We start from the raw sequence: 27,780 nt of genomic DNA on the forward strand, positions 1-27,780 counted from the left end.
GACTAGAAATCCACCCGAAGACATGTCAAAACAAGCTTGGACAGAAAGGGAATTGTATGTTCGTCTGGGAGTGTGTGAAGATTGACGGTGTTCATCTCAGTCACTGTATCGACAAATATCTCATCAGGAGCTGTTGTGGAAGCAGAAGTCCTGTCAATGACCAGAAGACAGAAGCTTCAACACTCACATCGGAAACATCACCATTGGTCAATAATAAGCCAACCACAGCTGTTTCAAACATCGAATACATAACATCGAATCTGCCCCCAAGTGTCACTGTTACACCAAGAACATCCTTCATGAAAACAACAGTTATTTCTCATCATTGGACTTCAACTGATAGTTCTTTAAACACATCTGTTCCGACACCAGTGGATTATATTAAAGGTTGGTATATTAACCTTTGTGACAGTATAAACTATCAACCATGTTATAAAGTTAATACTAGAGAATGTTGAACTTTTGAAATAAATTGGAGTTACTTTGGTCAAGCACGATTGTGTTTGGATGTAAAATATTAAAAAAATACTACTTTGGGTGTAATAGTGACACAGCTGACACAGTAACAGTGACATTATATAATATATAATAGTGACACTGTTACTGTGTCAAAATGTCACTATTACACATTATATAATGTCACTGTTACTGTGTCAGCTGTGTCACTATCATACATTATATAATGTCTCTGTTACTGTGTCAGCTGTGTCACTATTATATATTATATAATGTCACTGTTACTGTTTCAGCTGTGTCACTATTATATATTATATAATGTCACTGTTACTGTGTCAGCTGTGTCACTTTTATATATTATATAATGTCACTGTTACTGTGTCAGCTGTGTCACTATTATATATTATATAATGTCACTGTTACTGTTTCAGCTGTGTCACTATTATATATTATATAATGTCACTGTTACTGTGTCAGCTGTGTCACTATTATACATTATATATGTCACTGTTACTGTGTCAGTTGTGTCACTATTATGTATTATATAATGTCACTGTTACTGTGTCAGCTGTGTCACTATTATACATTATATAATGTCACTGATGCTGTGTCAGTTGTGTCACTATTATATAATGTCACTGTTACTGTGTCGGCTGTTGTCACTATTATACATTATATAATGTCACTGTTACTGTGCCAGCTGTGTCGCTATTATACATTATATAATGTCACTGTTACTGTTTCAGCTGTGTCACTATTATATATTATATAATGTCACTGTTACTGTGTCAGCTGTGTCACTATTATACATTATATAATGTCACTGTTACTGTGTCAGCTGTGTCACTGTCATATATTATATAATGTCACTGTTACTGTGCCAGCTGTGTCGCTATTATACATTATATAATGTCACTGTTACTGTGTCAGCTGTGTCACTATTATATATTATATAATGTCACTGTTGCTGTGTCAGCTGTGTCTGTTATTATACATTATATAATGTCACTGTTACTGTGTCAGCTGTGTCACTATTATATATATATAATGTCACTGTTACTGTTTCAACTGTGTCACTATTATATATTATATAATGTCACTGTTACTGTTTCAGCTGTGTCACTATTATATATTATATAATGTCACTGTTACTGTGTCAGCTGTGTCACTGTTATACATTATATAATGTCACTGTTACTGTGTCAGCTGTGTCACTATTATACATTATATAATGTCACTGTTACTGTGTCAGCTTGTCACTATTATATATTATATAATGTCACTGTTACTGTTTCAGCTGTGTCACTATTATACATTATATAATGTCACTGTTACTGTGTCAGCTGTGTCATTGTTATACATTATATAGTGTCACTGTTACTGTGTCAGCTGTGTCACTATTATATATTATATAATACATATTTATATTTTCGTGGATATAAATATTAACTAGGCCATAAAGGATCATAAGAATATATTTACATATATTAACTTGAGTATTTCTAAGGAAATAAGTAATTAGCTAGACTAAAAAAGATTCTCTGTATGTATATAGTTTAGGTCTATTGTTACATTGACAACATTTTGAAAGTACATGTCTTAATAAATGTTTGCGGTTTTATTATGACCTATTTGCCTTTTTTAGTACATGTCTTAATAAATGTTTGCTGTTTTATTATGACCTATTTACCTTTTTCTATCGTGAGAATGGTGTGTGTGTGTGTGTGTGTGTGTTTTCGTATAGCAAAGCCGCAAAGGGCTATCTGCTCAGCCCACCGAGGGGAATCGAACCCCTGATTTTAGCGTTGACATACCGTGAGAATGGACAATACATTCAAAACCCAGTGTAATCATTTCTATCTGCATACGTTTGACAAACAATATTCTGTCTTCCTAGATTGTGGCATACCCCCTTTATTTCCGAAAAGAAAAATCGTGGGGGGTAAGAAAACAGCCTTCGGTGCTTGGCCATGGCAGGTAACATAAATCTTTTGAAATAAAGAAGAGTGTAATATTTTTAAAATATATTAATATTCATGTTTTTCAAATGATATGTTATATATTAATGGTTTCTGTTCATAAATAAGGTTAAACTTATTCACAGCTAATTTTCGTTTTATATAATTCGAATATTCGTATTTTAAATAATTCTTTATTTAATCAGGAACTGAAATGGTTTTATTAGTCCTATCAAAGGGTTAGAAATTGATTAACGTGTGTTCCCTTTTTCTACTTAAAAATTCAACGTGAATTATATTTTAAAGATATTTGGAATATCTTTTATTTATTGTTAATTTGAAGGTTTGTACAATCAAGTAAACATTATGTTTCCTATCCTGAAGGTTACAGAAAATTCATAAATTTGGTATTTTGAGTTCGTTTATTTCCAGAATTAAAAGTGTTTGTGAGGTTTATAATTTTAGAAGAAAATTAAGATAATCCAAAGAATGAATAATTTGTCAACAAATATCGGTCTAAAACGCCAGGATTTGAGGATTTTCTTAACAACGGTTAGGTAACATCTAACACTTCAACAGGTTTCGGTTCGGAAGTCGTCGTTCTTTGGTTTCTCCAGCACGCATCGGTGTGGTGGCGCTGTTCTGAGTAAGGATTGGATTATTACAGCCGGCCATTGTGTGCACGAGTGAGTAAAACGTTCATGTTTACTATGCTCTGTCTTTAAGTAAAACCTATAATATAAGTTGTTTTGGTGAGTAACAAAACGACTTGTTAGCATATATTAGTAAAACCTATAATATAAGTTGTTTTGGTGAGTAACAAAACGACTTGTTAGCATATATAAGTAAAACCTATAATATAAGTTGTTTTGGTGAGTAACAAAACGACTTGTTAGCATTATGTAAGTAAAACCTATAATATAAGTTGTTTTGGTGAGTAACAAAACGACTTGTTAGCATTATATAAGTAAAACCTATAATATAAGTTGTTTTGGTGAGTAACAAAACGACTTGTTAGCATATATGTAAGTAAAACCTATAATATAAGTTGTTTTGGTGAGTAACAAAACGACTTGTTAGCATTATGTAAGTAAAACCTATAATATAAGTTGTTTTGGTGAGTAACAAAACGACTTGTTAGCATTATATAAGTAAAACCTATAATATAAGTTGTTTTGGTGAGTAACAAAACGACTTGTTAGCATTATGTAAGTAAAACCTATAATATAAGTTGTTTTGGTGAGTAACAAAACGACTGGTTAGCATTATATAAGTAAAACGTGGTTCTTTTCAAAATAATATAGTTTTATTTGTTCTTGCACCCAGCCATTACTGCTTTGTGAGTATACAAGGAACGTAACACAACGACATTACTGCTTTGTGAGCATACAGGGAACGTAACACAATGACACTACTGCTTTGTAAGCATACAGGGAACGTAACACACTGACACTACTGCTTTGTAAGCATACAGGGAACGTAACACAACGACATTACTGCTTTGTAAGCATACAGGGAACGTAACACAACGACATTACTGCTTTGTAAGCATACAGGGAACGTAACACAACGACATTACTGCTTTGTAAGCATACAGGGAACGTAACACAACGACACTACTGCTTTGTAAGCATACAGGAACAATAACACAACGACATTACTGCTTTGTAAGCATACAGGGGAACGTAACACAACGACATTACTGCTGTGTAAGCATACAGGGAACGTAACACAACGACATTACTGCTTTGTAAGCATACAGGGGACGTAACACAACGACATTACTGCTTTGTGAAGCATACAGGGAACGTAACACAACGACACTACTGCTTTGTAAGCATACAGGGAACGTAACACAACGACACTACTGCTTTGTAAGCATACAGGGAACGTAACACAACGACATTACTGCTTTGTAAGCATACAGGGAACGTAACACAACGACATTACTGCTTTGTAAGCATACAGGGAACGTAACACAACGACACTACTGCTTTGTAAGCATACAGGGAACAATAACACAACGACATTACTGCTTTGTAAGCATACAGGGATCGTGACACAACGACATTACTGCTTTGTAAGCATACAGGGATCGTGACACCCAGCCATAAGTGCTTTGTAAGAATACAAAGAACGTGACACACGGACACTACTGTTTATAAACATAAGTATTATAACGTCTTAGTAAATGTTCTGGAATATCGTACAAAGAAGTTTTCATTACTTGTTATGAACTGTAATTGAATACACCTAAATAAATATTCTAACGTTAAAATCAGAATTTCTCCATAGCGCACTATTAAAGAGATATTGGTGTTTCTATTCTACTGTCGTGGTGTTATAAGCACAGTTTCTCCGTGTAAACCTGTTTACAATAAAAATACTCAAGCACTCCTGTGAGAACTCTTCACAATATTAATAATAAGACATTACACACACACACACACACAAAACCGTTGCTACAAATTTTTACGTTTTTTTAATCGACAACTCGACTGCAGCCTCTTCTATATAAAAATTACGAACAGTTTTGATAGTTTTTGTTTCTATGTTATATGGATGGACATAAAGAATGTAGTTTTTTAACTGGTTGTTTTATGATAAAATTTTGTGGAGCAGGTGTTAATTCTGGTTACTTTAGTGTTAGAAAAGAAAAGGTGAGAGGTTTCTACCTGGTGGGTTTACGATAAACTGAAGTGGATAATGTATTATTAAAGATTCGTTTAAACTATCTGTATTTGTTTATCGTGGTGATATTTATTAATGATTGACGTGACAGTTTTTATCTGATTTAACAATGAGTGTTTCTTCTGTTTGTATGTTTCTTTCATGTTTCAGTGCTTGGATGGTTTTGTATTTTACTTATAAAAAACTTGGTCTTGAAAGTTGTCACTAGAGGTCATGTCCGGAGCGGAGATCAATTGTGTTGCCTGGATGAGTGTCTTTCAATTTTCTTCAGTAATCTATCAGGTCATTCCTTAAGTAATGTCCGACTTTACGTTCAGAAAAAGAGAAAGAACTTCAAACACTTTTAAAGTTATTTTATAAGGAATGTATGTTACATTATTATTAATTACTTCCTGCCAATGATTCACAAACTTCTGAATGTCACTTTTATAAAATTCTTGGGGTTTGAGGGAAAAGAATGTAGAGAGGGTAGTTTTGACATCTTCATGTGTTCCAAGTTCTTTTTCATCAAGATCGTTCTGCAAACTTTGAACTAGATGATAATCAGATGAAGCAGGTCTGGAGAATAAGGAAGATGTGGAAGTTTTTCCCACTCCAGCTGGTCAGTCTTTACAGATGTGATCACTGCTGTATGGGGTCGTGCATTATCCTGGTGTAACACAACATGCTGTATGGGGCCGTGTATTATCCTGGTATAACACAACATGCTGTATGGGGCCGTGTATTATCCTGGTGTAACACAACATGCTGTATGGGGCCGTGCATTATCCTGGTATAACACAACATGCTGTATGGGGCCGTGCATTATCCTGGTGTAACACAACATGCTGTATGTGGCCGTGCATTATCCTGGTGTAACACAACATGCTGTATGGGGCCGTGTATTATCGTGGTGTAACACAACATGCTGTATGGGGCCGTGCATTATTCTGGTATAACACAACATGCTGTATGGGTCCGTGCATTATCCTGGTGTAACACAACATGCTGTATGTGGCCGTGCATTATCCTGGTGTAACACAACAGACTGTATGTGGCCGTGCATTATCCTGGTGTAACACAACATGCTGTATGGGGCTGTGCATTATCCTGGTGTAACACAACACTTTTACAACTGCAGGCCTCTTTTCTTTCAGTGCAACATTCAAACACTCGAACTGTTGACAATAGATATCTGATGTAACTGTTACATTGAGTGGCAGCAACTCAAAGTGGATCACACCAACAATATCCCACCAAACGTTTAACAAGACTTTCCTAGGATGGAGGATCATTTTAGGCTGTGCTTCAGTCAGTTTACCTACACTGAACCATTGTCTGCTGTGCTAAACATTTTTATAACATATCCATTTTTTTTATCTCTAGTGACTAATCTGACCAAAAAAAAGAACTATAGAGAGGTACATATGTCTAAGGTTAAATCATTTTCCAAGTTTTGACACCTTTCCAAACTGTTAAATTGAACTTCTGTGTTAGTTCTTCAACTGTTACAGCACAATCTTCATAAAGTGCAGCCAGCAGCAAGTCATCATTAAACTCAACAGATCGACCTTAACGTGGCGCATCACTTAAGCAGTAATCACGTGATCTGAACCTCTTGAAACTACTTTCGAGATTTTATTTCATTAAGAAACTCCACATCATAAACACCCTGAATGTTTCGTGTAGTTTCTGCTACACTATTGTGTTTTTTAAACTCATAAATCATTATGTGCCTAATGTGCTCCTCAGACACATCCATCTTTATAAGGGTTTGGGCCCGGCATGGCCAGGTGGTTAAGGCACTCGACTCGTAATCCGAGGGTCGCAAGTTCGAATCCCTGTCGCACCAGGCATACTCGCCTTTTCGGCCGTGGAGCGTTATAATGTTACGGTCAATCCCTCTATTTGTTGGTAAAAGAGTAGTCTAAGAGTTGGCGGTGGGTGATGATGACTAGCTGCCTTCCCTCTAGTCTTACACAGATAAATTAGGGACGGCTAGCGCAGATAGCACTCGTATAGCTTTGCGTGAAATAAAAAAAACAGACAAACATAAGGGTTTGTTTGATTAATGATCTGAAAAAGTGTAGTTGGGTTAGTTTCTTTTATTTGTCTGAACATTTTTATACACGTCCTACTATGTATTTTAGTCATTAAAACCTTCTACAAAGACAGACATGATGATGCACTTTGTGTATTAAATTTTCGGACATTATTTACAGGATGACCTGATACATGTGAATCCAATATATAGAATAATGTGTCCTTTTTTGATGCTGGAGAGAAACTTTGTTGAAATTCGAGTGAAAGAACATGGTCACTGAAGTTTTTATGCTTTGAAACATTACATTATAAAACATAATATAATAACAACCAGTAATCAAATAAATAACTTTCAATTAAACTATATAAGACATAAAATTAAATAAAACCTTTTAACCAAAGAAACTTAAGCTCCTATCAGTGAACATCCTCGTATGACACTTCATATATTTTAACCCGTATCTCCGTTTACCATTGTCTTGTCTAAATGTTGCTCTGTTAACGCTTGCAAAATGTCGACTTATTTAACGTACTTTTAAATCCTACTTTACCAGTCTAGTAACTTATTTATTTTAATTACTTTTAAAGAACAATACCGAATCAAAGCAAGTACATTTTTTTGCTCATATTTTTTTGTTGACCTACAGCTTGCACGTGCCGCAGATTCGTATACGAGTTGGTGAATACGACTTTTCCAGTGTTCTCGAACCATTTCCGTTTGTTGAACGAAGAGCAGAGAGAAAAGTCGTTCACCCAAAGTATAACTTATTCACGTACGAGAATGACTTAGCCCTGGTGAAACTGAACGAACCGGTCGAGTTTAGGCCTCATATCGCACCCATCTGCCTGCCTCATGATAATGAGGACCTGGAAGGGCATAACGCTACCATTACTGGCTGGGGGCGTCTTAGTGAAGGTATGTATTGATAAACAGGCTGCATAATCTTTATAAATCTGACAGTTTGATTCTTTTCTCAACAAGGTCCATCAGATAGCTTTCTGAGAGTCACTTTGGCAAACACTGACATACTGGAGACCAGGTTGGTCACTACCTTGACGAACATTGACATATTGCAGACACAGACAGTCACCATTATAGACAAACATTAAGATATGGTAAACAAGAAAACAAAAGTATTTGTTGGTGTCATACTGTTTCAGATAAAAGCGAAAACGTCTTTATAATATTTTCTAATATTATGCAACATTTATTTATTAGAAATTTAGAAATTCAAGCTTTCTTTTCGGTATAAATAATGTTTAATATTTAATAGATTGTTTCATATTATATTGTAACAGTTACTTTCAAGTAGCATTTCATGTTCTGACATTTTATTTGATCTATTCTAACGTTCTCCTCATATCATTAACTATTATTGGTTGCTTTAGGTGGCATTTTACCTTCCATGATGCAAGAACTCCAGATGCCTATAGTTAGTAACACGAAATGTACGAATATGTTTTTAGCCGCTGGAAGACGCGAGTATATCCCAGGTACATTCATGTGCGCAGGGTATGAAGACGGAGGAAGAGATTCTTGTCAGGTAAGACTAGGAAAAGAAACAGTAACACAATACACAGATGTGAAGACAATAAAACATTGTGTTCTATAACACTGTAGAGAGCTAAAACAGTAACACAATACAGGGATGTGAAGACAATAAAACATTGTGTTCTATAACACTGTAGAGAGCTAAAACAGTAACACAATACAGGGATGTGTATGCAATAAAACATGGTGCTCTATAACACTGTAGAGAACTAAAACAGTAACACAATACACAGATGTGTAGACAATAAAACATCGTGTTCTATAACACTGTAGAGAACTAAAACAGTAACACAATACACGGATGTGTAGACAATAAAACATTGTGCTCTATAACACTGTAGAGAACTAAAACAGTAACACAATACACAGATGTGTAGACAATAAAACATGGTGCTATATAACACTGTAGAAAGCTAAAACAGTAACACAATACAGGGATGTGTAGACAATAAAACATTGTGCTCTATAACACTGTAGAGAACTAAAACAGTAACACAATACACGGATGTGTAGACAATAAAACATCGTGTTCTATAACACTGTAGAGAACTAAAACAGTAACACAATACACAGATGTGTAGACAATAAAACATCGTGTTCTATAACACTGTAGAGAGCTAAAACAGTAACACAATACACGGATGTGTAGACAATAAAACATGGTGCTCTATAACACTGTAGAGAACTAAAACAGTAACACAATACACAGATGTGTAGACAATAAAACATCGTGTTCTATAACACTGTAGAGAACTAAAACAGTAACACAATACACGGATGTGTAGACAATAAAACATTGTGCTCTATAACACTGTAGAGAACTAAAACAGTAACACAATACACAGATGTGTAGACAATAAAACATGGTGCTATATAACACTGTAGAGAGCTAAAACAGTAACACAATACAGGGATGTGTAGACAATAAAACATTGTGCTCTATAACACTGTAGAGAACTAAAACAGTAACACAATACACGGATGTGTAGACAATAAAACATCGTGTTCTATAACACTGTAGAGAACTAAAACAGTAACACAATACACAGATGTGTAGACAATAAAACATCGTGTTCTATAACACTGTAGAGAGCTAAAACAGTAACACAATACAGGGATGTGTATGCAATAAAACATGGTGCTCTATAACACTGTAGAGAACTAAAACAGTAACACAATACACAGATGTGTAGACAATAAAACATCGTGTTCTATAACACTGTAGAGAACTAAAACAGTAACACAATACACGGATGTGTAGACAATAAAACATTGTGCTCTATAACACTGTAGAGAACTAAAACAGTAACACAATACACAGATGTGTAGACAATAAAACATGGTGCTATATAACACTGTAGAGAGCTAAAACAGTAACACAATACAGGGATGTGTAGACAATAAAACATTGTGCTCTATAACACTGTAGAGAACTAAAACAGTAACACAATACACGGATGTGTAGACAATAAAACATCGTGTTCTATAACACTGTAGAGAACTAAAACAGTAACACAATACACAGATGTGTAGACAATAAAACATCGTGTTCTATAACACTGTAGAGAGCTAAAACAATAACACAATACACAGATGTGCAGACAATAAAACATCGTGTTCTATAACAATGTAGAGAGCTAAAACAATAATACAATACACAGATGTGTAGACAATAAAACATCGTGTTCTATAACACTGTAGAGAACTAAAACAGTAACACAATACACGGATGTGTTGACAATAAACGTTTTCCTATATAACACTGTAGAGAGCTGAAACAGTAACACAATACACGGATGTGTAGACAATAAAACATCGTGTTCTATAACACTGTAGAGAACTAAAACAGTAACACAATACACGGATGTGTAGACAATAAAACATTGTGCTCTATAACACTGTAGAGAACTAAAACAGTAACACAATACACGGATGTGTTGACAATAAACGTTTTCCTATATAACACTGTAGAGAGCTGAAACAGTAACACAATACACGGACGTGTAGACAATAAAACATCGTGTTCTATAACACTGTAGAGAACTAAAACAGTAACACAATACACGGATGTGTAGACAATAAAACATCGTGTTCTATAACACTGTAGAGAACTAAAACAGTAACACAATACACGGATGTGTAGACAATAAAACATTGTGCTCTATAACACTGTAGAGAACTAAAACAGTAACACAATACACAGATGTGTAGACAATAAACGTTTTCCTACATAACACTGTAGAGAGCTGAAACAGTAACACAATACACGGATGTGTAGACAATAAATATAATATTGGAAAGGGTATCAGTATGTTCCAAAACACTTTTAAAGCATGATTTTTGTATTACCTGGTGACAAGGAAAGTCAAAAAACGCCCTCTGTTATTGAAAAAGTGTAGGGCTATTGTATTGAGAAGAAACAGAAACTCTGTAATATATGTTAAGATCGTACAACTATATATATCTAATGTAAAAGTGTGATACAAACTTGATTTTTAGGGTGATTCCGGAGGGCCAGTACAGGTTCAAAGAGAAGACGGCAGATGGTTTCTGGCGGGGATTATCTCATGGGGAATTGGCTGTGGAGAACCTAACCTTCCGGGTGTTTCCACTCGTATCTCAAAGTTTAAAGACTGGATCATAGAAAATCTTACAAAATGATGAGAGATTTCCTTGCATGGTACAATGTGTTCATTATGATTCGTAATCTTTAAATCAAAACTCATAAAAGACGAGTTCCAGAGAACATTCTAGATGAAAACGTAATGATAATGAAAATATTCCTAGAATTGGAATTTGAGTGAAAGGTGTTTAGCATTATACTGTGTCACTGATACAAATGATTTATAATGTTGTATATTTAATTAACATAACTTAAAATATAATTATTGTGACTTGAAGTTGTAATTTAAATTTTCTTACCCAACAGTCTCCCTTGTTAATTAATATATAATTGTTCTGACTTGAACTTGTAATATAAATTGTCTTACTCAACAATGTGTTTATTGAATATAATATAATTATCATGTGCTAAACTTGTAATTTAAACTGTCTTACCCAACAATGTATTTTTATATAAATCATTAGTATTGTTTCTTGTAATTTAAACTGTCCTTCTCAACAGTGTCTTTATTGAATATAATTATTTTGTCTTAAACTTATAATTTAAGCTTTCCTAATGAATGATGTATTAAGTAAAATAAAATATAATTATTTTGATTTGAACTTGTAATATAAATTGTCTTACACAACAGTCTCTCTTGTGAATCAATAAGTAATTATTGTGACTTCAAGATGTAATTTAAATTGTCTTACACAACCGTCTCCCTCGTGAATTAATGTATAATTATTTTGAATTGAACTTGTAATATAAATTGTCTTACACAACAGTGTGTTTATTGAATATAATATAGTTATTGTGTCTCTAACTTATTATTTAAACTTTCCTACTGTACAATGTATTTATTGAAATATAATATAAATATTGTGACTTTAATTTGTAATATAAACTGTCTTACTCAACAATGTCTCCATTGAATACAATATAATTATTGTGTCTTGAACTTATAAGTTAAACTTTCCTACTGAACTATGTATTTAGTGAAATAAAATATAAATTTTGTTGATTTGGACTTGTAATTTAAATTGTCTTACACAACAGTCTCCCTTGTTAATTAATACATAATTAAATGATTTGAACTTGTAACGTAAATTGTCTTACACAACAGTCTCCCTTGTGAAAGAAAATGTAATTATTATAAATTTTGTGAATGTGACATCATCATATAGTTTAAATTACTTGATTTGAGTCGTTTTGTTAAATAAACAACATATAATCATTACGAACCCCAAGTGACAGGAATTATAATTTTTCTTTAAACTTTCTCACCTAATAAATTAGTAGTGTGCCTATCAATTCGTTTCATTGTCATGCTGAATATTATTAAAAGCTGAATTATCAATATTTGTGTTTGTAGTGAAATAATGTTGTTCTATTTGTTAATATTTTATAAACAAACTTTAATACACACACGATTCTCTTTATGCTGTGTAAGTCACATCTGACTGTACAAGTTTACTAAGTGATTTGATTTCATATCAAGTAACCTTCAGCATTCGGAACACAAATTGTAGTTATTCGTTTAACGTTTCTGAACATTTGTTCATAGATCACCCAAACCCAAATAGAACCAAGAACTTAGGAACAGAGACCGTTTCACGATTCGATAACTGAATTACTTAAAGTACAGACATAGAATATATTTAATTAGCCACTCATAAGGAATATTCGATATAGAATATGTTTAATTATCCCCCCTCACAAGGAATATTCGACATAGAATATGTTTAATTACCCCCCTCACAAGAAATATTCGACATAGAATATGTTTAATTAGCCCCCTCACAAGGAATATTCAACATAGTATATGTTTAGTTAGCCCCCCTCACAAGAAATATTCAACATAGAATATGTTTAGTTAGCCCCCACAAGGAATATTTGACATAGAATATGTTTAGTTAGCCCCCTCACAAAGAATATTCGACATAGAATATATTTAATTAGCCCCCTCAAGGAATATTCGACATAGAATATTTTTAGTTAGCCCCCTCATAAGGAATATTCGACATAGAATATGTTTAATTAGCCCCCATCACAAGGAATATTCGACATAGAATATGTTTAGTTAGCCCTCCACAAGGAATATTCGATATAGAATATGTTTAGTTAGCCCCCTCACAAGGAATATTCGATATAGAATATGTTTAATTAGTCCCCCTCACAAGGAATATTCGATATAGAATATGTTTAGTTAGCCCCCTCACAAGGAATATGCGATATAGAATATGTTTAATTAGCCCCCTCATAAGGAATATTCGACATAGAATATGTTTAGTTAGCCCCCTCTCACAAGAAATATTCGACATAGAATATGTTTAATTAGCCCCCCTCACAAGGAATATTCCACATAGTATATGTTTAGTTAGCTCCCCACAAGGAATATTCGACATAGAATATGTTTAGTTAGCCCCCCTCTCAAGGAATATTGTCAGTATTTGTTTCTTGAGCAAATTAGAGCGAAGCTCATGAAGTTAGTTAAATATATGGCATTATTTACGGTATCTGGCTAGATTTCTTTTCCGGAATTCGCAGAGAAATCTTTACTTCCTGAAAGATATAATACGTCATACATTTTCAAAGTCCTTATATGTAGGAATCTGACGTGAACTCTTCGGCCTTTTCACTGACAAACTTTTGTATACTTGCTACAAGTTTGTTAAAGAGAAAAATAAATGATTGTCTTATGTCACAACTGAAATATTTCTTGGAATAACTAACCAAATTTGACGCCGCAAGTTGTGAAAACGACCCAATTTGCCGTTACCTATATAATTATTTCTTTTCATACAGAGTTATTTATTTCACTTTGGATCGGTCGTATTAACGTGTACAGAGGCCTAAGAAAACCGTGGATGTAATTTCTAAGACTAAAATATCTACTTAGTTATTCTTGTAAGTATTGGATTTTGAGCAAGTATCAATCTTGTATATTACTGACAACTTTGGATTGAGTAAGATATTAGTGTTATTAATAAAGTATGTGTATAATTCTATGTCATGAATGGTGTACATTCTTGGTGTACATGTGACGCTACTATTGTCATTAACAGCCTTGCACCGAGTAAGAATATCCTTGGATATCAGTGTTATTACAACAGCTACTTGGTGCACACATGACGTCATTATTGTCACTAGCAGGTTTTGATTGAGATATAAAGTTTTCACCGTGTTGCAAATGACAGATAATTAATCCAATGTTGATATCGATGAGACAGAATATGAAAAGTTGAAATCTGGGGGTATGTAACCAATATTCCTAGTTCTGTTGTTAAGAGGGTGTTTCGTAATAAGTGGAAGAGATGATTGGTGTTTACCTCCAGTAATCTACTTTAGAAATGTTAAGAGAAGAATGTGGCTTAACAGACACAGCAGGACGTAAGTTGATTTAACCAGGTTACAAAGTCACGTAGGACAGTCTAGCTAGTGGTCAAATAGATAGATTTAATTACGGTCCGTCGAAAATGGTGCATTTTAAAGATTGCTTATGGTAATCCTAAAGAAACGTTTCTCGTCTTTGTTCGTAGGATATTTAATGAATATTTGTTTATCATCTATACCCCTTGTATTACCACTTTTTAACTAGTGTAAGTAATTATTAGATATTTCTAAAATTATTACCTATTCCTAGCATTATTACTTATGATTATACTTTAACTACCGTAGAATTACTAAATAAACTTACTTAAAGTCAGTAAATAAACTAATTTAAACTCATCAAATAAACTAATTTAAACTCATTAAATAAACTACTTTAAGTCAGTAAATAAACTAACTTTAAGTCATTAAATAAACTACTTTAAAGTCAGTAAATAAACTAACTTTAAGTCATTAAATAAACTACTTTAAAGTCAGTAAATAACTAACTTTAAGTCATTAAATAAACTACTATAAAGTCAGTAAATAAACTAACTTTAAGTCATTAAATAAACTACTTCAAAGTCAGTAAATAACCTACTATAAAGTCAGTAAATAAACTAACTTTAAGTCATTAAATAAACTACTTTAAAGACAGTAAATAAACTAACTTAACATCAGTAAATAAACTACTATAAAGTCAGTAAGTAAACTAACTTTAAGTCATTAAATAAACTACTATAAAGTCAGTAAATAAACTAACTTTAAGTCATTAAATAAACTACTTTAAAGTCAGTAAATAAACTAACTTAAAGTCATTAAATAAACTAATTTAAACTCATTAAATAAACTACTTTAAGTCAGTAAATAAACTAACTTTAAGTCATTAAATAAACTACTTCAAAGTCAGTAAATAAACTACTATAAAGTCAGTAAATAAACTACTTTAAAGACAGTAAATAAACTAACTTAATATCAGTAAATAAACTACTATAAAGTCAGTAAGTAAACTAACTTAAAGTCATTAAATAAACTACTATAAAGTCAGTAAATAAACTAACTTTAAGTCATTAAATAAACTACTTTAAAGTCAGTAAATAAACTAACTTAATATCAGTAAATAAACTAACTTAATATCAGTAAATAAACTACTATAAAGTCAGTAAATAAACCAACTTTAAGTCATTAAATAAACTACTATAAAGTCAGTAAATAAACTAACTTTAAGTCATTAAATAAACTACTTTAAGTCAGTAAATAAACTAACTTTAACGTCAGTAAAAAAACTACCTCAAAGTCATTACACAACTAACGTAATGTCAGAATCTTCATCAAAAGGTCATGAACAATATTTCGGTTCTACAATGGTAATAATTCCAATGAAATGAATGTATATGTAACACATTTACACCTACTGGCCACTGTTTCTTTACAGAATAATGAAGCATCTTTTACTAGGACTGTTCATCTTCTGTTGTAAACCCCAAGCTACGATCACTGATGTTGGGCGGAACGTAACATCTAACGTTCCGGACGCGAGACTGTACAACTTCATTCGCCACGTCTTAAGTGAGTACTCAGCGACCTAGTTAAACATCTTCGATAAGTTGAATAAGTTACGTTAATACACCGTAAAGAGATAGTGGAACTATATAACACACTTCTTTAAGTTAAGTTAGTACACCATGAAGAGGTAGTGAAAGTATATAACACACTTCTTTAAGTTAAGTTAATACACCATGAAGAGGTAGTGAAACTATACAACACACTTCTTTAAGTTAAGTTAATACACCATGAAGAGGTAGTGGAACTATATAACACACTTCTTTAAGTTAAGTTAATATACCATGAAGAGGTAGTGGAACTATATAACACACTTCTTTAAGTTACGTTAATACACCATGAAGAGGTAGTGAAACTATATAACACACTTCTTTAAGTTAAGTTAATATACCATGAAGAGGTAGTGGAACTATATAACACACTTCTTTAAGTTAAGTTAATATACCATGAATAGGTAGTGAAACAATATAACACACTTCTTTAAGTTAAGTTAATACACCATGAAGAGGTAGTGAAACTATTTAACACACTTCTTTAAGTTAAGTTAGTACACCATGAAGAGGTAGTGAAACTATACAACACACTTCTTTAAGTTAAGTTAATACACCATGAAGAGGTAGTGAAAGTATATAACACACTTCTTTAAGTTAAGTTAATACACCATGAAGAGGTAATGAAACTATATAACACACTTCTTTAAGTTAAGTTAATACACCATGAAGAGGTAGTGGAACTATACAACACACTTCTTTAAGTTAAGTTAATACACCATGAAGAGGTAGTGGAACTATATAACACACTTCTTTAAGTTAAGTTAATACACCATGAAGAGGTAGTGGAACTATATAACACACTTCTTTAAGTTAAGTTAATACACCATGAAGAGGTAGTGGAACTATATAACACACTTCTTTAAGTTAAGTTAATACACCATGAAGAGGTAGTGGAACTATACAACACACTTCTTTAAGTTAAGTTAATACACCATGAAGAGGTAGTGGAACTATACAACACACTTCTTTAAGTTAAGTTAATACACCATGAAGAGGTAGTGGAACTATACAACACACTTCTTTAAGTTAAGTTAATACACCATGAAGAGGTAGTGAAAGTATATAACACACTTCTTTAAGTTAAGTTAATACACCATGAAGAGGTAGTGGAACTATATAACACACTTCTTTAAGTTAAGTTAATACACCATGAAGAGGTAGTGGAACTATACAACACACTTCTTTAAGTTAAGTTAATACACCATGAAGAGGTAGTGGAACTATATAACACACTTCTTTAAGTTAAGTTAATACACCATGAAGAGGTAGTGGAACTATATAACACACTTCTTTAAGTTAAGTTAATACACCATGAAGAGGTAGTGGAACTATACAACACACTTCTTTAAGTTAAGTTAATACACCATGAAGAGGTAGTGGAACTATACAACACACTTCTTTAAGTTAAGTTAATACACCATGAAGAGGTAGTGGAACTATACAACACACTTCTTTAAGTTAAGTTAATACACCATGAAGAGGTAGTGAAAGTATATAACACACTTCTTTAAGTTAAGTTAATACACCATGAAGAGGTAGTGGAACTATATAACACACTTCTTTAAGTTAAGTTAATACACCATGAAGAGGTAGTGGAACTATACAACACACTTCTTTAAGTTAAGTTAATACACCATGAAGAGGTAATGAAACTATATAACACACTTCTTTAAGTTAAGTTAATACACCATGAAGAGGTAGTGGAACTATACAACACCCTTCTTTAAGTTAAGTTAATACACCATGAAGAGGTAGTGGAACTATACAACACCCTTCTTTAAGTTAAGTTAATACACCATGAAGAGGTAGTGAAAGTATATAACACACTTCTTTAAGTTAAGTTAATACACCATGAAGAGGTAGTGGAACTATATAACACACTTCTTTAAGTTAAGTTAATACACCATGAAGAGGTAGTGGAACTATATAACACACTTCTTTAAGTTAAGTTAATACACCATGAAGAGGTAGTGGAACTATATAACACACTTCTTTAAGTTAAGTTAATACACCATGAAGAGGTAGTGGAACTATACAACACACTTCTTTAAGTTAAGTTAATACACCATGAAGAGGTAGTGGAACTATACAACACACTTCTTTAAGTTAAGTTAATACACCATGAAGAGGTAGTGGAACTATACAACACACTTCTTTAAGTTAAGTTAATACACCATGAAGAGGTAGTGAAAGTATATAACACACTTCTTTAAGTTAAGTTAATACACCATGAAGAGGTAATGAAACTATATAACACACTTCTTTAAGTTAAGTTAATACACCATGAAGAGGTAGTGGAACTATACAACACCCTTCTTTAAGTTAAGTTAATACACCATGAAGAGGTAGTGGAACTATATAACACACTTCTTTAAGTTAAGTTAATACACCATGAAGAGGTAGTGGAACTATATAACACACTTCTTTAAGTTAAGTTAATACACCATGAAGAGGTAGTGGAACTATATAACACACTTCTTTAAGTTAAGTTAATACACCATGAAGAGGTAGTGGAACTATACAACACACTTCTTTAAGTTAAGTTAATACACCATGAAGAGGTAGTGGAACTATACAACACACTTCTTTAAGTTAAGTTAATACACCATGAAGAGGTAGTGGAACTATATAACACACTTCTTTAAGTTAAGTTAATACACCATGAAGAGGTAGTGGAACTATATAACACACTTCTCTAAGTTAAGTTAATACACCATGAAGAGGTAGTGAAACTATACAACACACTTCTTTAAGTTAAGTTAATACACCATGAAGAGGTAGTGGAACTATACAACACACTTCTTTAAGTTAAGTTAATACACCATGAAGAGGTAGTGGAACTATATAACACACTTCTTTAAGTTAAGTTAATACACCATGAAGAGGTAGTGGAACTATATAACACACTTCTTTAAGTTAAGTTAATACACCATGAAGAGGTAGTGGAACTATATAACACACTTCTTTAAGTTAAGTTAATATACCATGAAGAGGTAGTGGAACTATATAACACACTTCTTTAAGTTAAGTTAATACACCATGAAGAGGTAGTGGAACTATATAACACACTTCTTTAAGTTAAGTTAGTACACCATGAAGAGGTAGTGAAAGTATATAACATACTTCTTTAAGTTAAGTTAGTACACCATGAAGAGGTAGTGAAAGTATATAACACACTTCTTTAAGTTAAGTTAATACACCATGAAGAGGTAGTGGAACTATATAACACACTTCTTTAAGTTAAGTTAGTACACCATGAAGAGGTAGTGAAAGTATATAACACACTTCTTTAAGTTAAGTTAGTACACCATGAAGAGGTAGTGGAACTATATAACACACTTCTTTAAGTTACGTTAATACACCATGAAGAGGTAGTGAAACTATATAACACACTTCTTTAAGTTAAGTTAATATACCATGAAGAGGTAGTGGAACTATATAACACACTTCTTTAAGTTAAGTTAATATACCATGAAGAGGTAGTGGAACTATATAACACACTTCTTTAAGTTAAGTTAATATACCATGAAGAGGTAGTGGAACTATATAACACACTTCTTTAAGTTAAGTTAGTACAGCATGAACAGGTGTATATAACACAATTCTTAAAGTTAAGTTAGTACACCATGAACAGGTGTAATCTCATAGGACAAACACTACAAAATGTTACATAAATAAAACCACACATACTGAACATTTGGATATATTTCAGCATCCAAATACATCTACGACTCACATATTCTAATGTATTCAGTGAGTAATTTTAATAAACTAACGACTGAAATATTTTAAATGTGTACTTTATAGTGAATATAATGGTTTTTAAGCTTCCAAAATCTGATATAAATCTATTGTTATAGACACATTTTGTTTGGACTTAGTGTTTGATTTAATCAATAAACTTAATCTCCTCGCTTATTAAGCTTCTTTAACAAAGTGTATGTTTTATCAGAACTTCCACAGAAGTGTTTTTATCAGGGCAAAACGTATGGCTGCGACTTTGGACTCAACTGTTTATATCACAAGAATCAAGCTTTAGACTTGTGTAAAGGCGGAATCATTTGGAGTTGTTGTGTTCCCTTGGTGGATGAAAGACAGGCCAGCCACCTATCGGACTTCACTAAGCCTGATGCCGTGGGAAACATTTCAAACACGTCAGATGGTCCAAGGGACGGAGGTAAAAGTGTTTGTTTCCTCTCCAGAGCTTTCCATTCTAACAATAATATACCTTTTAATATGTGTTCTAGTGTGATGAAAGGAAACATTCTAGATGTGTTTTAGGATATAACACACTCACACATACATATATTTATATATATACATGAAATGTTACTGTTTCTAAACGAGCTTTAAAAATTTTGTTTTTCTGTGTCACCAAAATGGAATTATTTTCTAACTTAGTAATCATACGAGCAAATAAGATAAGTTTCGAGTGTAAGGAAAATTCAGGACACTATCAAAGATAGTCCAACAGATAATATAAAGGACACTATCAAAGATAGTCCAACAGATAATATAAAGGACACTATCAAAGATAGTCCAACAGATAATATAAAGGACACTATCAAAGATAGTCCAACAAATAATATACAGGACACTATCAAAGATAGTCCAACAGATAATATACAGGACACTATCAAAGATAGTCCAACAGATAATATTCAGGACACTATCAAAGATAGTCCAACAGATAATATACAGGACACTGTCAAAGATAGTCCAACAGATAATATTCAGGACACTATCAAAGATAGTCCAACAGATAATATAAAGGACACTATCAAAGATAGTCCAACAAATAATATACAGGACACTATCAAAGATAGTCCAACAGATAATATACAGGACACTATCAAAGATAGTCCAACAGATAATATTCAGGACACTATCAAAGATAGTCCAACAGATAATATACAGGACACTGTCAAAGATAGTCCAACAGATAATATAACTTCATTGTGAATACAAACTGGATCAGACGTCAGCTTTACACCGAGGAATATAACTATCGGCGACTATCAAAGTCACTGTGCTGGGCGTTTGTAGATATAAAGCTGTCACTGTACCGGGTGTTTGTACATATAAAGCTGTCACTGTACTGGGAGTTTGTACATATAAAAGCTGTCACTGTACTGGGTGTTTGTACATATAAAAGCTTTCACTGTACTGGGTGTTTGTACATATAAAAGCTGTCACTGTACCGGGTGTTTGTACATATAAAAGCTTTCACTGTACTGGGTGTTTGTACATATAAAGCTGTCACTGTACTGGGTGTTTGTACATATAAAGCTTTCACTGTACTGGGTGTTTGTACATATAAAAGCTGTCACTGTACTAGGTGTTTGTACATATAAAAGCTGTCACTGTACTAGGTGTTTGTACATATAAAAGCTTTCACTGTACTGGGTGTTTGTACATATAAAGCTGTCACTGTACCGGGTGTTTGTACACATAAAAGCTTTCACTGTACTGGGTGTTTGTACATATAAAGCTGTCACTGTACTGGGTGTTTGTACATATAAAGCTGTCACTGTACTGGGAGTTTGTACATATAAAGCTGTCACTGTACTGGGAGTTTGTACAAAAGCTGTCACTGTACCGGATGTTTGTACACATAAAAGCTGTCACTGTACTGGGTGTTTGTACATATAAAGTTGTCACTGTACTGGGTGTTTGTACATATAAAGCTGTCACTGTACTGGGAGTTTGTACATATAAAAGCTTTCACTGTACTGAATGTTTGTACATATAAAAACTATCACTGTACTGGGTGTTTGTAGCTGGATTCCAGACTAACCGGATGAAATATTCCAATCAGAAAACATTTTGGGACGACCCCACTGATACAATAGACACTGACGTAACATAAGAACTTTACAAAGTTTACAGTTCTTGGAAGAACTTATAAAAAATGAAAAATATTTATACAATTAAGTTGTTCCTTTTAGCTGGAATGTTACACAATTCACGTGTATCATTGACGTGTACAACATTCCACATTTAAGTTTATTGACCTGTCTAAACCAGAACAAAAGAAGTTCACTCAAGGTCCATCATGTTAATAAATTATTTTAGTTTTTGTTTCAACTGCGGTTTTCTAGTTGTCTTCAGGTTTAATGGATTCATCAGTAAAACGCTGCGAATCATGTTTATAAAACTAACTAATATATTGGGTTCTCTGTAATTTTCAGAGTGTGGAAAAATTTATCTGCGTGGACCAAAAGTGGCTCTCGGAGAAAATACGAAGTTTGGAGAAGTCCCTTGGCAGGTAAGTCTGTACAGTCCAGTTAGTCCAGAATAGTGTTGAATGTTATAGTTTATGAGTACTTTACTACAGATTGCAACGATGAAGGATAAGATATTTAAAAATAATTCACTCTGGGCTAAACAGCAGACATCATACGTCACAAGAGGGTCTTTAAAAATATCTTAGAAAGGAGAACTGGGAACAAGTGTTAACATTATGTATCATCCAGATGAAACTATAAACTGAAAGCGTTAATAAAACTATTATTGTATTTTATACAGAACAAACAAAGTTCTCACAGACAGAGATTCAGAGTTGTCATTCGAATGGGTCATAACAGAGGGCGTTAGATGATTAATATTTAGGTTTTTGTGTTGAAGTAACAGCTTCAATAACGTGAACATTATGTTTGAAATTTTTGTTTGTTTAGGCAGCGATTCTGAAGAAAAAGTATTTATCGAAACGTCTTTTGTGTGGCGGAGCTCTGATTCATAAAAAGTGGGTGGTGACTGCTGCACACTGCGTCTACAGGTGGGTGTATCATTAGCAATGAATTAACACTGTGTATTGGATTAATAATAAGTTATCCACGTATTTTACTAAGAACTAATTATGTCTATGCTTGAGTAAAGAATCACATTATTCCAGTGTAATCACAGGTACGATATTTATATACATTAACCGAATTTTATCGAAGAAGACAAACCAACATTTCGTGGAAACATACCACATGTTTTTCCTTCAATAATACTTATTTATGTTTATAAATCGTTGTCTGCCTGCCTATTGTTTATTATAAATATATCGGCTTAGGAACCAGCTGTGTCTATACTGGATTGATAAATAAATATGGATATACTGGATTAGCAATAAACTGTATTTATACTGGATTACAACTAATAACATCCATATTAGCTATTAGCATGCAGTGTTAAACGTATAAATTACTGCACAAGTCATAAAACATACAGTATATTGGTATTGTCTGCTCCGTGAGGTTTACAATGAAAAACTCGCAGGTATCACTCAGATCTATTCCAAGTGTTTTAAAGACAGATTGGGACTTCACGCTGTTGTTCATTTGCTTTTACTAGAGTTCCAACGAACGCCCTGATCGTGAGACTTGGAGAACACGATATTCGAAACCAAAATGAGTATCTTCGGCATGCTGAATACGATGTTCAAAGAAAGACTGTTTATTCAGGTTACATCCCTGGTACTTTCCAAGGAGACATAGCCCTTCTAGAACTTTCTGAGACGGTGAAAATAAAGCGACATATTATACCAGTGTGTCTTCCTCGATTTGGACAGAACTTTACAGGAAGCCTGGGAACAGTCAGTGGATGGGGTCGTAAAGCACATGGTAAATAATAGTTCAATAACCAAGTCACTTTTCAACCTAATCACATGTGTTATTCGAAATGTACATGTAGAAGCTGTTAACAGTTTCACTAAACGAGCAACTAGACTTAATGTTTACAACTGTACATATGATCCTTCAAACTATGACAACCAAATTAGTGAATGTGTTATTTCACATTGTAACAACATGGTTACTAAATGTGATCCTTTAACCTGTAACAACATGGTTAGTAGACAGACTACTTCCACATCGTAACAACATGGTTACTAAATGTGATCCTTTAACCTGTAACAACATGGTTAGTAGACAGACTACTTCCACATCGTAACAACATGGTTACTAAATGTGATCCTTTAACCTGTAACAACATGGTTACTAAATGTGATCCTTTAACCTGTAACAACATGGTTACTAAATGTGATCCTTTAACCTATAACAACATGGTTAGTAGACAGACGACTTCCACATCGTAAAAACATGGTTACTAAATGTGATCCTTTAACCTGTAACAACATGGTTACTAAATGTGATCCTTTAACCTATAACAACATGGTTAGTAGACAAACGACTTCCACATCGTAACAACATGGTTACTAAATGTAATCCTTTAACCTGTAACAACATGGTTACTAAATATGATCCTTTAACCTGTAACAACATGGTTACTAAATGTGATCCTTTAACCTGTAACAACATGGTTACTAAATGTGATCCTTTAACCTGTAACAACATGGTTACTAAATGTGATCCTTTAACCTATAACAACATGGTTAGTAGACAGACGACTTCCACATCGTAAAAACATGGTTACTAAATGTGATCCTTTAACCTGTAACAACATGGTTACTAAATGTGATCCTTTAACCTATAACAACATGGTTAGTAGACAAACGACTTCCACATCGTAACAACATGGTTACTAAATGTAATCCTTTAACCTGTAACAACATGGTTACTAAATATGATCCTTTAACCTGTAACAACATGGTTACTAAATGTGATCCTGTAACAATGAATTGTACAACTATTTTTTTTAATTTCAGGTGTTCGATCCATTCCCAGTAAACTACAGAAAGCAGTACTACAGGTTATAGAAAATGTCAAATGTCAACAGTGGTACAAGAACGAGGGAAGGAGGGAAGAAATATACGAGGAAATGTTTTGTGCTGGTTATAAAGATGGGGGAAGAGATGCCTGTCAGGTAATTCTTAAAGAATATTTGACTGTTTGATGACAAAACAGAAGTACATATAAATACACTGCGATTCTTTTCTTATGAGAAAGATGGGACAGAACCTGTATCTTATGGCTCTCCTCTTTCAATCCAGAGTCACAAGATCTCGACCTTTTGTTGATAGGAGACGTGTAGTTTGCACTTCTGTTAGGATTACCCCAAGTCTATAGCTTTTAGATTAGGAACAGCTAGTGTATATGTGTGAAATTCAAGATTCTGCATTGTTTGTTGAATATTAGTAAACTATGATTTATTTTTAAATTTCGCACAAAGCTCCACAAGGGTTACCTGCTCCAACTTCAGGAGTGTAAGGTAGTTAATCGTCACTTGGACCACTCTTTTACCAATGAATTGTAACGTTTATAACTCCTCTGCAATTAAAAGTATGTTTGGTGCGACTAAGATTCGAACCCGCAATCCGGAGATTATGAGTCGAGCTCTTTAACCACTTGGCCATACGCAAGCCTGCTTAAAGGGTAGTGTATGTCGAAAATTAGTAAACTATCATAATAACACGGACAATTATTCCACACACTAGCTAGATACAATATTTAAAATTCATTTCACTTTAAGGGAACTTAATGTATTAACTTTTTAAACAGCATTGTGTTCATTTATATTAAACATTCAGAACTTAAGAGTATATATATATATATTTATACACTGCTGGCCAAAACATTAAGGCTAGTGAATATAAAGAAAAAATATGCATTTTGCATTGTTAGACTCAACAACTTATTTGAGTAGAGCTTCGAAAGATGAAAATAAGAAATGGGAAAATAAAAATAAAAATCTTATTTAGCATTTAATAGGGAAAATGTAAACACTATGAAATTAGCCTAAATACCAGCTGGTCAAAAGTTTAAGACCATATTGAAACAAAGCATTAATCGGTAAACATGTAATGAAATTTAGTCATTTGTGTTCAAGCATTAGCGTTGTCAACATCTCCCACTGATCATCTCCTGTGTTACATTGGGTAAAATCATGGTAAAGGCTAAAAAGTTGACAGAGTTTGAACATGGCAGAATTGTCGAGCTGCAAAAGAAAGGTCTCTCTCAACGTGAGATTGGGTGTAGTAAAACTGATGTTGTAAATTTTTAAAAGACCCTGAGGGATACGGAACGAAGGTTTCGGCCCAAGAAAATTTCGTCGTGTTGAGCAGTTTTGACGAGTTGTCCGGCAAGACACCAGCCGATCGTCGAACCAGATTAAGGCCCTGACGGACGCAGAATGCAGCTCAAAAACAATAAGACATATGAGAGAAAGGCTTTAAAAACCGTAAAGTCTTCAAAGGCCACGCCTTCTTCTACATTACGAAACAGCTTTGTTAAACTTTGCTGAGAAGCATCAAACATGGGGCATAGAAAAGTAGAATAAGGTTTTGTTCTCTGATGAGAAAAAAATAGCAGCTGGCTACATTGGCATGTTGGACAGAGCATCCTTATTGACTGAAGGCTCTCGCTTGTGTGGAAATGACCAACAACGCTGCAATCCACAATGTCCGCAGGACAAAGGACTTTTTCATAGCGAATAACGTGATTATTTTGGACCATCCAGCGTGTTCGCCCGAACTGAGCCCCATTGAAAATGTTAGGAGGTGGATGGCAAGGGAAGTCTATAGAAATGGACGTCAATTCCAAACAGTGCATGATCTTCGTGAAGCCATCTTCACCACTTGGAATAACATTCCAGCCAGCCTTCTGCAAACGCTTATATCGGCCATGCCAAAGTGAATGTTTGAAGTTATTCGCAATGACGGTCATGCACTCTCTACTGAGACCTCTTGTTGAGCATGTCCTACCCTGGTTAGGACTTCTTTTTGGTATGATCCTAAACTTTTGACCAGCTGGTATTTAGGCTAATGTCACAGTGTTTACATTTTCCCTATTAAGTGCTAAAAAAGTTTTTAATTTTTATTTTCTTATTTTCATCTTTCGAAGCTCTACTCAAATAAGTGGTTGAGTCTAACAACGTAAAATGCATATTTTTTCTTTATGTTCATTGGCCTTAAGATTTTGGCCACCAGTGTATATATACAGAAAATGTGTATCATATATTTTACTAATTTATAAGTATTTGTAATCCAGGGTGACTCTGGAGGACCTTTGACAGTCAAGGAAAATGGAACATACATACTCGCAGGCCTGGTGTCATGGGGTGTGGGATGTGGTCGAGAAAACCTTCCTGGTGTTTACACCAAAATATCGTCTTTTACACCTTGGATTAGAACACACCTAGGGACATCATAACAACAAAAGATGGCTTTTTATTGAACGAATGACCTGTCATTGACAGCATTGGATTACAAAAATGTCTTATGTTCGGTTTTTCCAATGACACAAAATGTTGTGATTCATTATGAATCTTTTAATTCTTATAACGTCGACAAAAGGTATCTAAATAACACGTGAACTGATTCTTCCATAACAACGGAATGTTTGTCAGTAACACGTCTAATGAATTTGAAATAATTCTTACGTAACGACGAGACTCATTATCTTCAATGACACATGAATCAAGTTTATTGTGTAAAATCTCTGACGTAAGAAGCCACTTATTTAAAGAAATTATTTATGTATTTTAACATTAACATAAATAAATATAAATTTACTTCAGACAACCTATTATGTTACATAGATGCTAAATTATGAAGTCACATATTCA

At 33.5% G+C, this 27,780-nt stretch overlaps 1 protein-coding gene across 1 annotated transcript; it reads left to right on the forward strand.

Moving 5' to 3' along the window:
* On the forward strand, window positions 1-27,780 carry LOC143241703 (transmembrane protease serine 9-like). Its single transcript, XM_076484933.1, has 14 exons — window positions 1-387; window positions 2,354-2,433; window positions 2,994-3,100; window positions 7,775-8,043; window positions 8,517-8,671; window positions 11,179-11,328; window positions 14,556-14,674; window positions 16,089-16,222; window positions 20,222-20,446; window positions 22,461-22,537; window positions 22,947-23,047; window positions 23,611-23,879; window positions 24,923-25,080; window positions 27,204-27,780. The coding sequence occupies exons 1-14, from the start codon at window positions 57-59 to the stop codon at window positions 27,363-27,365; spliced, it is 2,337 nt and encodes a 778-aa protein (XP_076341048.1). The 5' UTR covers window positions 1-56; the 3' UTR covers window positions 27,366-27,780.

The sequence above is a fragment of the Tachypleus tridentatus genome, unplaced genomic scaffold, assembly GCF_004210375.1.
Source record: "Tachypleus tridentatus isolate NWPU-2018 unplaced genomic scaffold, ASM421037v1 Hic_cluster_1, whole genome shotgun sequence".
Taxonomy (NCBI): Eukaryota; Metazoa; Arthropoda; class Merostomata; order Xiphosura; family Limulidae; genus Tachypleus; species Tachypleus tridentatus.